The sequence below is a fragment of the Odontomachus brunneus genome, unplaced genomic scaffold (genome assembly GCF_010583005.1).
Source record: "Odontomachus brunneus isolate Ranch 3 - 2012 unplaced genomic scaffold, Obru_v1 Obru_scaffold_075, whole genome shotgun sequence".
Lineage (NCBI taxonomy): Eukaryota > Metazoa > Arthropoda > Insecta > Hymenoptera > Formicidae > Odontomachus > Odontomachus brunneus.
This window is the reverse complement of record NW_022639525.1, coordinates 801,704-817,294: the sequence shown is the minus strand read 5'-3', so window position 1 is coordinate 817,294 and position 15,591 is coordinate 801,704. Positions and strand designations below refer to the sequence as shown.

General features: G+C 38.0%; 1 protein-coding gene across 2 annotated transcripts in view; it reads right to left on the bottom strand.

The window, feature by feature from the left end:
* LOC116847242 (bombyxin B-5-like) overlaps positions 1 to 3,453 on the bottom strand; it is a 10,027-nt gene extending 6,574 nt beyond the window's left edge. The window contains exon 1 of one of the 2 annotated variants that reach the window (XM_032822027.1): positions 2,681 to 3,453. In XM_032822027.1, coding sequence (XP_032677918.1) covers positions 2,681 to 3,006 — 326 coding nt within the window. In that variant the 5' untranslated portion in view covers positions 3,007 to 3,453. The remainder of the gene's footprint in view (positions 1 to 2,680) is intronic. The other variant, XM_032822028.1, reaches the window with a different exon arrangement.
* Between the last annotated feature and the right edge of the window lie 12,138 nt (positions 3,454 to 15,591).

Sequence of the window (15,591 nt, the reverse complement as noted above, 5' to 3'; positions counted from 1 at the left end):
AGAGAGAGAGAGAGAGAGAGAGAGAGAGAGAGAGAGAGAGAGAGAGAATGATGGAACAACAAAGCTATAGGGGCAAAAGGTGATGAGTGACTATGAGGATGTAAAAGAGAAGAAAAAGAAGAAGAAACAACAGATACGAAAATAGCGAATCGCATTGGTATTGGAGATTAACCCTCATCTTGACGAGGAGCCAGTTCGTATATAACCGTGAACTTTGGGACAGCGACAGAAAGATTATCACCGAAGTGATAAGCGACGGCCCTCTCGAACTCTCGCGCTCGTTCTCCCTCTCCCTCCCTCTCCTCCGCCGTTCCCTGTTCACGACCTGACCCCGCGCTCCGGTAACTGCCTTTCTCTCGAGAATAGTACACACAAAATGCACCCGGTGCATTGATACTTGGCGATTGCAGAATGCCGTCGCCGCCGCCACCTACTAATCAGCTGATAGCGTAAGACAAATGATTCGGCGGTCAATATAAATAATTGCCTAACGAGCACGTTATCGCGCGTGTAATCCGGCTATTTATAAACGACCGAATAATTTACGGCCGTCGCCGGGAGCAGAAATAAATTTCGTTATCGTTGAATGGCGGCGTATGGCACTTTATTTTGCGCCTGCTGGCTCGTAATATATTAGGAAAACGACCACGACGGATCGCAACGGACCGCTAGGTAAACAATTGTCACGATAACTGAGTGGCCGAGCAAAATACGCATAATTAAAAGCAAGATTACTCGGACAAGTAATCGGTAATAAGAAAGAAAAAACAGGAAAAACAAAAAGCATACATCAATACATTCACTCGCCAGAGTAATCGTATAATTAACAAACAAGAGACAGAGAGAGAGAGAGAGAGAGAGAGAGAGAGAGAGAGAAGGAAGGAAGGGAAAGGGGGAGAAAGACAGAGGAAGAAAAAGAGAGAGAGAGCTTTTGACATTTGGAAGAAAACACGCAAAAGAAAGAAGGAAGATATTCAAATGCTGGAGTCACATTTTGGACGCATGGCGAACGTTAAATATACCATTCTAATTTTTAAACTGAAACTACGTTACACATGTATAAGAAAGATAGAACTTGGAATCAAACAGCTCGGCTTAACATGTTAAACGTCGTATTAGTTGCCACCGATGGCTGCCACAATAATATTACCGCGTCTTATCAAAGTACAAGACATAATTAATTGCATCTAAAAAATTGCTTATACCGCCAACAGGACTGATATATTCTTAAATATTTTTGCACCAAAGATCCTAAATACGTTTTAAACTTAGACATATTGCAACATAACATTCTTTTTAAACATGTTCAAAGTGTTTCTTAAAAAAAATACTTAATAAAAAAATGTTGATATAATCGATTTGATTTAATGATGAAATATAAATTTCTTAATTTACATTTCTTTTACAGTGATTACAGTGCGCGCGCGCGCGTGTACGTATATATCAAATGAATGTTTTCTTCTATGGCTTATATATTTAAAACATTTCATCTTTTAAATGTGTTTTCTTTTGAATTTGTATAAAACGTTAACAGCATTTTAAAGAAGAAAATATAAAATTTTGCCTCTTTAAACGTGTTTCTTAACAATCTTAACCGCCAATAGAGAGCCAATGAAACAATGCGAGAGATATGCAATCTGTCTAATAAAAGCATAGGCGACAAAATATTTTCTAGAAATTATTATAAACGGACCATGTCGAAATAAAATAGCACTATAAAGTGCCGTAAACATAGTTCGATATCGTGTTTTTTCGCACACATATGAGAAATGAACAAAAAAGATCAGCATTTACTAAGTATTTAAGATAAAGAATGAAGTACTTTGAGAAAGTACATTTCGTAGCTTGAAATATAACGAGACATAATGACGAGACCTTTAATGACCGAAAAATATATAGAGAAAAAAAACATTTGAAGGAGGAGGGAGGGAATGATTAGGACGATATAATTTTGTTCGACAAATTTCCCTTTTGGATACTAGATACAATCAGAGTTTGACAGATCAATGATATATAAAGATTGTTATCCAAAGAATACGGTATGGTAAAACAATGTCTAGAAGATGCCAAGCAACAACGACAATTGGACGACTTATGGTTATTTCTAGTCAACTAAACGGCGGCAAACAAATATCCTCTGTTAAAATATTCTTCAATGTTTCCAAACAGTGTGATGATTGAGATGTCACGGTGACGATATACTGTGAATATTCCAATATAAACATTGAAGAACGTTTGAACGGAGAATTGACGGACTCCTGTCTGCCGGTATCTAGACGAAATTAAAAAATAACTTTTACTGATATAAAAGCGTTTTGGTACTAATGTAGCAATATTTGTGTATCTTCGCTTAATTCGTTACAATAGTTTTGAAATTATGCCGATCACTCTTTTATTAGATGGTACTGTAACATCCCGAAATACACATAACTGTAATATCTTAACTTATCTTTGGTAATTCGATCATCAATTAACTTTCTCCGTACAATGAATGGAAATAAATGGGGCACTGTTAACGTCAAACGTGTGCTCAGAATAAGCCCACAAGATAAGCCCGATGAGAACTAGACAAGGGGTTGACGCGCGTATCCGCGTTGGGACATAAGTGCGAGGAAGAGGGTGAGAAAGAAAGAGGAGAAAGCGAATGATGAAAATAAAAGAGAGACTAACATCCACTCACATGACGTCCCTCGATTCGTCCCGCTTCTCCCCCGGCATCGGCTTGCAGTACTGTTCGAGCTGTTCGTAGGTGCACGGGTGGTAACAGCACTCGTCGACGAGACCCTGGCCGTTGTCGGCCCGCGGCTCGTCGTCATCGCCATAGTACTCATTGTAGCCGCGTTCCCGGCACACGAGGTACAGTGCGTCGCTCAAACTCCTGGAGCACAGTCTCAACGTGCCGCGGAGCGATTTGTTGAGAGGCACCGAGTCGACGATGCTCAACACGCTCAGGAGGAGGAACGCTGCCAATAGCACGGTTCCCGTTTTGCTCGTGCGCTGTACCATCTTGACGTTCCCCGACCGACGATGTAGCAATTGTAATTAAAATTACAACAAAGTTCTCTTTAAGTTCCACGAGATAATTTCCTCGGGATTGTTTCTCCGTGGAAATGTCGTCGACAATGTCTCTCTGTGTCTTCGCGGATCTTCCGGAGGATATCTCCGAGGTCGTCCTCTCAGCCTCGACGTCGCAGTCTGAGGTTACTCTCAGAGAAGAAGCTACGTTTCTTCGGAAAATTCTCCTCTCTCTCTTTCTTTCGCTTGTCCGATCCTCTCGAAACATCCAAGACGAAGACCTCGCAACGTGGACGATTCGGTAGAAGTTTACGTCTTCCTCGGGAGACCTCCGCTGGTACCGAGTTCCACGGTGCCACTGGTATCGGGCCGCCTCGCCACGCGGTTCTTGTTCCAGATTTCAGGGGACCAAGGGGAGAGAGGTACGATAAGGAGGGAGAAGCGGCGGCAGAGGTAGAAAGAGGAGGAGGAAGAGCAGCAGCAGTAGTAGCAATCGCAGCAGTAGCAGCGGCCGCGGGAGCAGCAGCAGGCCGAGGAGGAGGAGGAGGAGGAGAAACTCGGTGGTAGACGGACTCCCGCCGGTTGCCACGACATGACACGATACTACGGTAGAAGGGGTCGTTAGCGGCCAGACGCGCGTCCGATGGCTCGAATTCGCTTTTTCGAGCCGACCGCGCTCGTCTCGCTCATGAAGCTGTGAAGCAGAGAGAGAGAGAGAGAGAGAGAGAGAGAGAGAGAGAGAGAGAGGGGGAGAGAGAGAGAGAGAGAGAGAGAGAGAGAGGCAGGGGACCGTGAAGATTCACCCCTTACTTCGGCAATTAGCGCGCACTTCGTAGAGTTCGCCGGCCGAAGTCCCGTAACGTATTCCTTTGTTGGCCGAACTTCGCGTTCTTCTTTTTGTGTCGGCGGGCCTGACCTGTCTGGTCCGCGAAGACCAGAGGTCGTTCTCTCTATCCCCCCTCCGCCCCCTTATCCCTTTGTTGTACAACTCCGGGTACTTCATTCTTCGTGTCTTTGCTCGCCGAAGACGACCCAACGAGCGGACAAAGCTCTTGATTTCCTTTTTTTACTCTTTTTTTATTAACAAATTTCTCTTTCTCCCTCTCCGCCTCTCTCTCTCTCTTACTCGGGCGCCCCTCGCAAGGGCGCAACGAAGGGCCCGGTCTTCTCTTCGCGCCAAGGCCAGACGCTAGACGGCTAGACGATTCCGCATTATGCTATTGTAACCGTGCCCGATGTAGCGGTTAATCGGAGGGGCTCCGGGAAGAGGAGGAAGAATGGTGAGGATTTCGTATTAGTCTCGCGGCCCCCTCGTGTTTCGAATTCACCGTTTTCTCTCAACGTTCGCTTTACGGTCTCGTCACGGTGAACGTAAATATAAATGATAGCATAACGGAATTCAGTGATACGGGACGGTTTTCCTGCGCGACTCAACACCCGCGAGCCGCAAGACTGCACGCTAAGCGCGCGCGGGGCTATTGATCTGCGTCGGTGGCGACGGCGGCGGAATGCACCTCGGGATCGAATGTAACGGAAATAGATCACGTTTCGCCGCAGCTTCGCGAACGTTGCCGTGGGCCGCTTGTATGTGTAGGTCGTGCCGCGTTACGTGCCGCGCGCCGTCCGACCGCTATCGATCACGTACGCGGCATAAGACGCGACGAACGAAAGTAGAATATAGGAAATTATCGTTACGGTTCGGCATCAATGAGACAGCCATTATCGCCGAATGACTTATCGGAGACCAACGGGGGAGCCGACGTAACAACATATCGACGTGTTAGTCGATCGGCCTGCCGGTCGGCATCGATACCCTGTGTGAGCAAAAACGCGGAAGGATCATCAGCGAGCGCAGTCCAGCGCTCCGCGATTCCGATCGGAGCCGAGACGTAGGGTGGATTCGCGGGCGCTATCGGTGGCATTTTAATTAATCACCACGCCGCCTGTTTTGTCTCAGCACCCGATAAATCGGCCGCGTTTTTCCGCACACACATACACACACATACAGATAAGGAGGCGCGCTCGACTCTCGCGATCGCGACCTCCTACCCTCGTTTCTTTTCACTTTGATCTCAGCGCTTTCGATATTTTTCAACGAATGCGCGCGTGCGTGTTCCACCCAATGACTCCCTTTTACTTATAGGATTTCCCGGCAACTGTAAACAGCGCCAATTACAATCTTCTTCTTGATCAGCGAATCTCGTTCTCGTAAACGTGGATAATGATGACTGTTTACAAGAGGGATCTGGAAAAGTTGCCAGTACGTATCGATAGTTACGTTGCCGTTCAACGTAAGTGTATGAAGTTGGCACCCCACTTTTTGAAATTTATAATTTTGAAAGGTGTTCCAGATTGTTCTAACTTTGTACCACATTGTCCCAAAATGATATTGTTTCATTCGAAACGGTTTTCGAATAAAACAAAAAAAATGATTTTTTGAGATGGCACCCCACTTTTCGAAAATCGAACATTCTGATACCGCAATAGATTGTTCTAGTTGTTCCATTGTTCCAAAAGGACAAATCCGTAAGTTGAATTATAAGTCCAAAAAATGAAAAAAATGTTTTTGATCTGGCACCCCATTTTCTGAAAATAAAGCATTCCGATACCGATATAGATTGTTCTAGTTGTTCCAAACATTGTTCCAAAAGCACAAATCAATAAGTTTAATTATAAGCCCGAAAAATTAAAAAAAAGTTTTTTGACAAACAGTCTATCGGACCAAGAGTAAACTTATACTATCTTTCTTGTTCCAATCGAGATCTTTTTGTTCTGAGTTGTTCTAGGCTTAAGAATTATAGTTCTAGAGTATGAGACTCATAAGATCATTCATTCTCCGAAAATTCGTAAAAAAATCGATTTGACAGTACTCGACGTCAAGAGTAAACACATACTTCCTTTCTTGTTCCAACCGAGATCTTTTTGTTCTGAGTTGTGCTAGGCTTAAGAATTATAGTTTTAGAGTATGAGACTCGTAGCGTCATCCGTTCTCCGAAAATTCGAAAAAAAATCGATTTGACAGCACCCGACGTCAAGAGAAAACACATGCTTCCTTTCTTGTTCCAACTGAGATCTTTTTGTTCTGAGTTATACTAGGCTTAAACGACGAAGCAATTTCACTTTATTTTGTCATGACATTTTGTAATTATTTCCGCCAATTTTCCTATAATAAAGATTAATTTTTGTAAGAAATCATCTTTTTCTTGAATTTTTGTCACCTCAGAAATATATTTCAATCATCCTTATTTTCAATCATCCAAATAATTATACTTTTTTAAATCAATATATAGAACTTTTTTTTTCAGAACATAGTTTCATCTAAAAAAAACCTGAAAATATTTTTGTTAATTTTAATATGTTGTTAAGTTATGAATTTTTTTTACGAAATTACATTTTTTGTCGATTTCGGCAAATTTAAATTGTTATTGCAAAAAATTGTTAATAAATGACTAAAGTAACTATTGGAACATAAAATATAATCTCTCTAGAGTATCCCAGAATTTTTTCAGATTTTTTAGATGAGTTTAACAAAAAAATGTTACAGGACTTAAAGGGGTCACCGTGCAAATGGCGTTAGTAAAAAACATAATGCAAACGGAGGGTTAAAAATATTTTATGTTTCTACATAAATACATATATTTACATTGCCTTTAGCTTGAACGGAAAGTTTTTTTGGCTTACGCAACAAGTCGTCATATTCAACCAACAAAAAGTTCTATATACTGATTTAAAAAAGTATAATTATTTGGATGATTGAAAATAAGGATGATTGAAATATATTTCTGAGGTGACAAAAATTCAAGAAAAAGATGATTTCTTACAAAAATTAATCTTTATTATAGGAAAATTGGCGGAAATAATTACAAAATGTCATGACAAAATAAAGTGAAATTGCTTCGTCGTTTAAGCCTAGTATAACTCAGAACAAAAAGATCTCAGTTGGAACAAGAAAGGAAGCATGTGTTTTCTCTTGACGTCGGGTGCTGTCAAATCGATTTTTTTTCGAATTTTCGGAGAACGGATGACGCTACGAGTCTCATACTCTAAAACTATAATTCTTAAGCCTAGCACAACTCAGAACAAAAAGATCTCGGTTGGAACAAGAAAGGAAGCATGTGTTTACTCTTGACGTCGAGTACTGTCAAATCGATTTTTTTACGAATTTTCGGAGAACGAATGATCTTATGAGTCTCATACTCTAGAACTATAATTCTTAAGCCTAGAACAACTCAGAACAAAAAGATCTCGGTTGGAACAAGAAAGATAGTATAAGTTTACTCTTGGTCCGATAGACTGTTTGTCAAAAAACTTTTTTTTAATTTTTCGGGCTTATAATTAAACTTATTGATTTGTGCTTTTGGAACAATGTTTGGAACAACCAGAACAATCTATATCGGTATCGGAATGCTTTATTTTCAAAAAATAGGACGCCAGGTCAAAAAAATTTTTTTCATTTTTTGGACTTATAATTCAACTTACGGATTTGTCCTTTTGGAACAATGTTTGGAACAACTAGAACAATCTATTGCGGTATCAGAATGTTCGATTTTCGAAAAGTGGGGTGCCAGCTCAAAAAATCATTTTTTTTGTTTTATTCAAAAACCGTTTCGAATGAAGCAATATCACTTTGGAACAATGTGGTACAAAGTCAGAACAACCTGGAACAACTTTCAAAATTATAAATTTCAAAAAGTGGAGTGCCAACTTCATACACTCGTTCAACGTTGACGTGGCGCGATAGTATGCTGCAAAGTGATCGGATTTCGTGTAAATATACTCGGTGCAGCAAATCTAACGGATCACCTTTTATCACCTGATTCATCGACCTGATTCACCAATTCGAAGTCGAGGGTCCGTTGTTCCAAAGTCTGCTGTGCATCACCGATATCGAGCGTGTCTTGTGCGAATGGAATATTTTCGAAATGACATTCGACTACAAGTGGAAGTTGTACCATATATATGTTTGTTGTTTCACGTAATCGTGTCCAGAACACAAAGTAGCCATAGGCAGTGCTGGTAGTTCGGGAGAATTTTCTCCCGACCGGAAACATTCTACACATGCGCAGAATGCGACGTAGCAGTCTGATGTAAACAATTTCCAATGATGGTTTTAGGCGTAGAGTGTTCATAGTATGAACTCTCTATCAGGTTGCTACGTCACTCTACGCATATGTAGATTTCCGGTCGGGAGAAAATGGAACCACGATCGCATTATATGTGCAAAGATCGAGCTGTCAGAATCTGTGGAATAGTTTACGAATAATGTGGGTATCAAATTTTACTCCGTGACGAATTAGGGGAAAATAACCAACAGTCGACACTTTAAAGACCTCGTTGGACAGGATAGCCAGTCTTGTTTCTTGAAAAAAAAAATATTATAGCGTGTCTCTTCGTTTGATCGATTTGCTTTCTCCGTTCATTAATTTTACTATAAATTGACATGTTGTATAAGTTAGTATATTTTTTTATCTATCTTTGAGGATAGATAAAATTGAATCAAATCCGCGCAGGAGTGCTGGAAAGTAGCAGAATATAGATGTTTCATTCTATTCAAAATTTTATTATAGCCGTTAGATATTTTTGAAGCTGACGTTTAGATGCTGACGTCTAGACACTGTGTCAACATATGTTGAGACACTAGTATTTTCAAACGTTCAAAATTTTATATAGAGATGTAAAGACACGTTATAGCACGACGTTTCGAGACACGATCGAATGTTTCTTCGAATGTTTTTTCGAATGTATATATATGATAATAATATAAGAGCTGTACATTTTCCTAAATTTCTTTCTATCTATATTTATCAATTTCTGTTCTATTTTACATATAAGTTGTGTAATTATATAATTATATTCCAAGAATAATATTAGTAATATTATCTATATAATATTAATAATATTATAAAATAATATTATCTTTATATTCAATTTTTGGGGATTGTGACTTTGGATAATGTGATACTAATTGAATTTTTTTTTAATGTATTGGCAAAAGTTATATAAACTAAATTATATTACGATGTGGATACAAAAATTTAAAAAGAATTTAGCAAAATATTTATTAAGGACATTCTGTAAAAATGTGTTGAAGAGATGACTTTATCCGAGTACGCGCGCAAGAGCAACTACGCTTCTTCTGCTTCTCTAAAATCTGCTAAAAGAGACAAAAATAAAATTTAACGACATCGACGAAATTAAAGCTGATTAAGGAAAATGCTATTTATTTAGAAAGAAAAAATACGATCTTTTTCAAAAGAATGTTTCACTCTCTAAACATCCCAGCAAATATAAAAAAATGTAATCATTATATAACATATAAAAATAGCACAATATAATGGCTGTTATACATTATTATACATTATATTCGAGTTACATAATTTGTAACTGCAATATAACTATATTTTAAAACTGTTATATTGCTTTGTTATTTATACGATATAACAGCAACATAACTTAAATATGATAGGTTATATAGTAAGATTGGTGGAGGAGACTTATGAATTTTCTTGTTAGATAATGTTCAGAAAACAGAGAGAGAGAAAGGGAGAGAGTTGGGAAAGTTTTTTTTTAAGTATCTTGTTACTATTTCTACGTTATACATGCTGAACAATAAGTTATAACTCATTATCGTCATCGTTATTCAAGGAGTCATTACAACTTTCGTTACTTTTCGGAAATATTTTTTTTACGATTATGTATGTGTACAGTAATAATTACACATTACCGTTACTCAAAAGAATATAATTGCTTTTATAGTTATCATTGTCATATGAAAAGGTATATGCGATATTTGCGTTATCGTTGGAGGAATAAGATCATCACTAGATTGTTATCAAAAAAAGTAAAATGTAACAGTAATGACGTTATAATTAACACAACGTTCCTAATCTGTATTACTAAAACATATTGTTTGTGTAATATTGATTGTGTTTGGACGCTCTCGTGCTGAAAAACATTAATTTATCTTCCTTCGACATATATATATATATAAAACAATACACTAACAATATAGTATAGTACAATAAGTCTACTATAAGTGAATTACTATAAGTCATACTATTATACAGTAAGAATTATTATAAGTATCAGTATAAGAATTGCAGTATCGGCACGAAACCATTCAAAGCAAACGCGGCCATTATTGGATTCTCATAGATAAGTTAGGTTAGTTAACTATCCTATGAGAATTACATATATTTACTTATCGAATTGTTTTCGTGGATATTTGTTGACGACAGAGAGAGAGAGACGACCGTTTAGAACAGTGAGTGGGGTCACCGGATGGATCGACTCCGGTGAACAATGAGTCAACGACTCGCGAGCCCGCAGGTGCTCGACGGATCGGCCATAACTCGTTATTATCGCTGACACATGACAATTTCCAGGTGGAAGACGGGCGCATTGCGTCCGGTCTATTTATAGACCGTAATTGCAACCGTCTGTTGAAACCATAGCCGGCCAGTTTTCCGTTTACGTTTCTCGCGCAGTATACATATGCTTACGTGCACACACGCGTGCATGCGTGTGTACAGGCCATAACGTTCGAGATCGAGCGCGCATCTACTTTCTCGTGTACATGCAAAGTGCGCGTATACGATAGAGAAGAGAAGAGAATCGCGATCCGCGGATCGCGCGTTCTCGCGAACCGACGCGGCGGTCGAAGGATCTTGACGCGTGTACCCGACGCCAAGGACGCGCGCGCCACGTGCTGCAACTACGTGGCGATGCACTCGCGCCAGCCAGCTGGCCGCGCGAGCGCGGTGACAACAGCGGGACATAACGAACGAGGAATAGCGCGCGGGCGCACACACGTGATTCCCGAGTGCACGACGTTGTAATAGCGGCCACTTACCGGATTGAGCCTAAGTGAACCGCCTGCGCGACCGCGGGAGGTGCGAGCGTCCACTTTAGAAAACTTGTGGAAAACTAGCCTCAAGTGGTGTCACACGTGGAGCCTCTTAGCCTGGCGCATCCCGCCACGCGCGAGTCGCGTTCCGCGTACTCGCGGACGGACCGATTCGCGCCGCGAGATAATGACTCGGAAATGGTGACCGTTAGCGTGCCGTGAGCGAAGTTCTAGAGACCCGCGATTTTTCTTTTTTTTTTAGAAGAAACCATGTCGAAAACACGCAGGAATTCGAATATTATGAATGTTACAAAGTATAAATAATTTGTCAATCGGTTAAAAATTAAAAAATTAATAAATTTAACTTAGTTCATTTTAAATAAGTTAACTTTTTATTATAACTTAAATTGGTTAATTTTAAAGATGTATCAATTTTAACTTATTAACTTATACAAGTTCAAATATTTATATTAAAATAATTTCAGTTTGCTTATAAATAGAATATGAAAAATAGAAAATAATATCAACAGATATTATTTCTTCTTTTTAAATAAGTATTTAAAGAGTGTTTTAAATGTAAGCAAATGTTTTTGTTTTCATGTATGGAATCCTAAGCATAAAACAGTCACTATTTTCTTATAAAAGAGAATATTTTTTCATTATTTCACATAAATTTAATCTACGATCAAAAATTTAATTTTGCAGAAAAACATATTATTGCTTTGTATAGTTAACTTTTTAACATTAATTAGTTAATTTAATTTTTACTTGACTTTCAATTAAGTTAGTTTTTGCTTATATAACTTCTAACTTATCTTAGTTATAATAATAGATTTTTATAATTTTCGGCGAATATCTTCGAAACTATGAGATATTAAAATTTGTTATAAAATTGAAAAAAAGAATTAATAAACAGTGTCAAAGATAACTTGAAAAATTTTATATTTTCAAAATATTTGAATATAATATTGCAATGTATTTATAAGATAAATAAAACTTTTATAGAAAATATTTCTTCATATATCTCATTTTCGAAGATATTGACTGAAAATTAAAAAATCTATCATTTTCGGGAGATTACACTAACCCTTAATAAAAGATAAGCATACAGTAAATTATGGATCTGATATTTTTTAATGTTCTACATATCCAAAGCCCATTAAAATCGGCGAGGTTCATTTCCGACGGTTCCCTTGTTAATAAAAAAAAAAGGGAAAACTAAGAGGAAAGATTAAGGGGGGAAAGGTCTAAGAAAAATCCGGAATTTTCAAGACAACGGGTCGCGCGACAGTTATCGCGACACCGTGCGCGAAAGAGAAACGTTGTATCTGCGATTTATTGTTTACCCCCAGAAGGAGATTGATTGAGCCGTTATTATTGACGCCACGGAGAGAAATGATTGCCCGCCACATCGATCGGCGATTTTTCTTTCTTTTCCCACAAATCGTTGCGTGGCAGTGACCGCGTAATTGCCGGGGGCCGAGAAATCAACGAGATCGCACTTCGAGCGATCCGGAGCGTATACGTGAACCGTGTATTCGTATTTTTAGTGGCAAATTATCGATGCGTGTGAAAGCAAGAGAATCGCAAGAAATAGCGATATGGTCAACAAGGAGGAAAAATATTTCACCCGCTCGTGTAGATAAAAGAATTTCTATGTCATGTTCCTTAAGTATATTTGCAAGGATAGTCCTACAAACATAACATTATAAGGAGATATGTTAGAAGAAATTATCAGCTGCGAATGTATGAAATTAGACGAATATGATATAATCCGATGAAGAAAGTTGCAACACTTTCTTTCAATAAATTTTGCAACGTATCCAATAATAAAGTCTGTTTTCTTAGCAATTTTCAGAAGATAAATTTTCTTGTTAGATATCGGATTTCAAAGTTCAGCGAGGTAAAAGTGTCGCAATATTCCTTCCACTGAAACACTGCATGTTTGACTCTACATTTACAAAAATCGAGAACATTATTCGATAAAAAGTTTAGTATCTTATCGCTTTGAGATAGTTATGTTCTAATGATTATATTATATTCTAATTGAAAATATAACATTAATCACAGTCAATGTGTAATACAGAAATTAATTATATTATGCAATAATATTTATTTTGATTAAGTTTATATAACGCACAATATTATGATTTACGCTTACAATTGGTACAATTGGTAGTGATCTTAATAGAATTCTGTTAAGTATACACAGAGAAAAAGATGATTAATCTCACTGAAATTATAATTATCTAAGTTAAACGTATTGTTTTGTTATTTCAAAATAGTAGTAGCAATAGAGTTTGGTAAGTTAATATATTTTTTAACTAAATCAAGTTTAAAGTAAATGGCTCATAAAATTAGCTTAGTTAACTTAAAAGTTATATAAACAAAAACTAATTTAATTAAAAATGAAGTTAAAATCGAATTAACTTATTAATCTCTTAAGTGGTAAATCCAGAAAAGTTTTGTGGTAAAATATTAAATTCTTTTTTTGATTTACTTAAACTATATTATATTTTGTTTTTATATACTCATGGCGAATATAAATGATATATTTTGTGATATATATATATATATATATATATATATATATATATATATATATATATATATATATCTATATCTATATCTATATTTTGTGACAGATAATATTCTCATATAATATAATAAGTAGAATTTGTACATATATTTTCCAGACAACACAGCGTTCAAAATCGAGTCATGAAACGTCCTAAAGATGTCCTAAAGACATCTTAGGTTTCGACTTTGGACATTGTGCTGTCTGGAAGATAGATATGTTCTATTTTTCAAAAATTTTCAAAGAAAATAGTAATAAAGAAAAAAGAAATCTAAGCATGCTTATTTAAAAAAAATCGTTTTGGTGGCAATTGCTCAATTATTTTAAATTACCACTGAAGAAGTTAAAGTTAAAAGTTTTTTTTTACATAATTAATTTTTTAATCACAGATTTATTTTATTAATTATGAAAAAGCAGTCTTTTATTAGAATATACTGTTTTGAACTCAGAATTTCATACAAGATGACACTGACGATCAGAGAAACAAAAAAGATTCAGCTAGCAATATTTTATATTTTTCTTATTTTACATTATGATCTTAATATTGATAAGTTATTTAAACTTATATAAGAAAAAGTTAGTAAGTTAAAGTTAATGCGTTTTGAAATAACTAGTTTAAATTCAAAGTTAATTTATTTGAAAATAATTTAAATTTAAATTCAAAGTTAATTTACTTAAAAATAACTAAATTAAATTTAGAGTATATTATTAACTTTTGAACTTTTTAACTTAACTTTTAATTGATTAACTAGATATTATCTAATCTTAATTAGCGATAGGAACATTAGATTGTTATATATATCACTAATATTACAGCAGCGAAAATAGTTACCACGAAAATAGTTTCCGCAACTATAATTACTTCATCGCATTCAATCATAGTTACAAATATCAAAGACTTTTTTTGCGGCGTACGCAGAAGTGTCAGCGGCGAATATATTTAGACGCGACGCATATAAGCGCTCCAATAACAATTAAGAGATTAAGGAGAAAGAACGCAAATTAATTAAGGGGAGAATTGCGTGTGCGGCCTTACGCTAATTGGCGCGTCCAGCGCGCGATTATTGTGTCGCCGCGAGAGGGATGAAAATTCCGTGTCGGCCGACCGGGCGGCGGCGGCGACGGCGGCAGCGGCGGCGGCGCCGCTGCAAAAAGGAAACGCAGACCCGATAAGTAATCGTGCTGGAAAATAAGCGTTACGGGGGCGCGCGGGCATCGGTCGTCGTCTATTATTACCAACGAGATATCATTTTACGCGCAACAATGTTGCAGAAATACGCAGAGTGCGTATTATGCGTGCCGACCCGGGGAGCGGCTCCTAAAGTTCGCGCTATATCCGGCACAATGCAGCATCTCATCAACCCCGCGTGGCGCGACTCCGTGTTTTCCGCGAGAACGAGAAACACCGCGATAAGCGCGCCTATATCGTATATCGGGCTTTTATTGCCCCTTTCATGGGAGTTTTAATAAATTATCGGCTATCCGCCGTAATGCAATGTAGAGAAGGGCGGATCAAAGTTGACTACTCGTGCGCGCAAGAGAGAGAGCCTGCTAACTTGTTTTCCTAGTCTATGATATTTTTATCACCTTGACCATTTTAAGATAAAGACTCGTCAAAAAAAAAAAAACGGTTGACATCTTCTAATGATAGCCATATTTCCTTGACCGGCTGTTTCTTTCCCTTTTTAATATAACGAAATTATTTTCTTTTTCTTTTCATTAGACGTCATCTCATCGGTTTGTTCGAACTGCTCGAGTCACGTGTCACTCATTCCGTTAATCGGGAGAAGCGAACTAAGAGACGGATATCAAGTAGACGCAGGAAAGCGAACGATTTCAATTGATCTCGTCGCAATGGTCGAGCCGTTTCCGTTTCCAAGTGTGGTACAGAGTGAAAGTCATATAGCGCGACACGCGCATAAGAATAACGCAAGGAGCGCGAGCCCGGCGATGTCGGGCGATGTCGAGCGATGTCGATGAAAAATCGCATTGCTTAGACTTACATCAGCAACAGTGATGGCTGGAACAGCCGGGGGGAGCGTCAACAAACGGGGTTAAGTTCGAGCGCACTCCGCTGGTATCGGCCGCACGTCGATCAATTCTCCGTCTCTCTCTCTCTCTCTCTCTCTCTCTCTCTCTCTCTCTCTCTCTC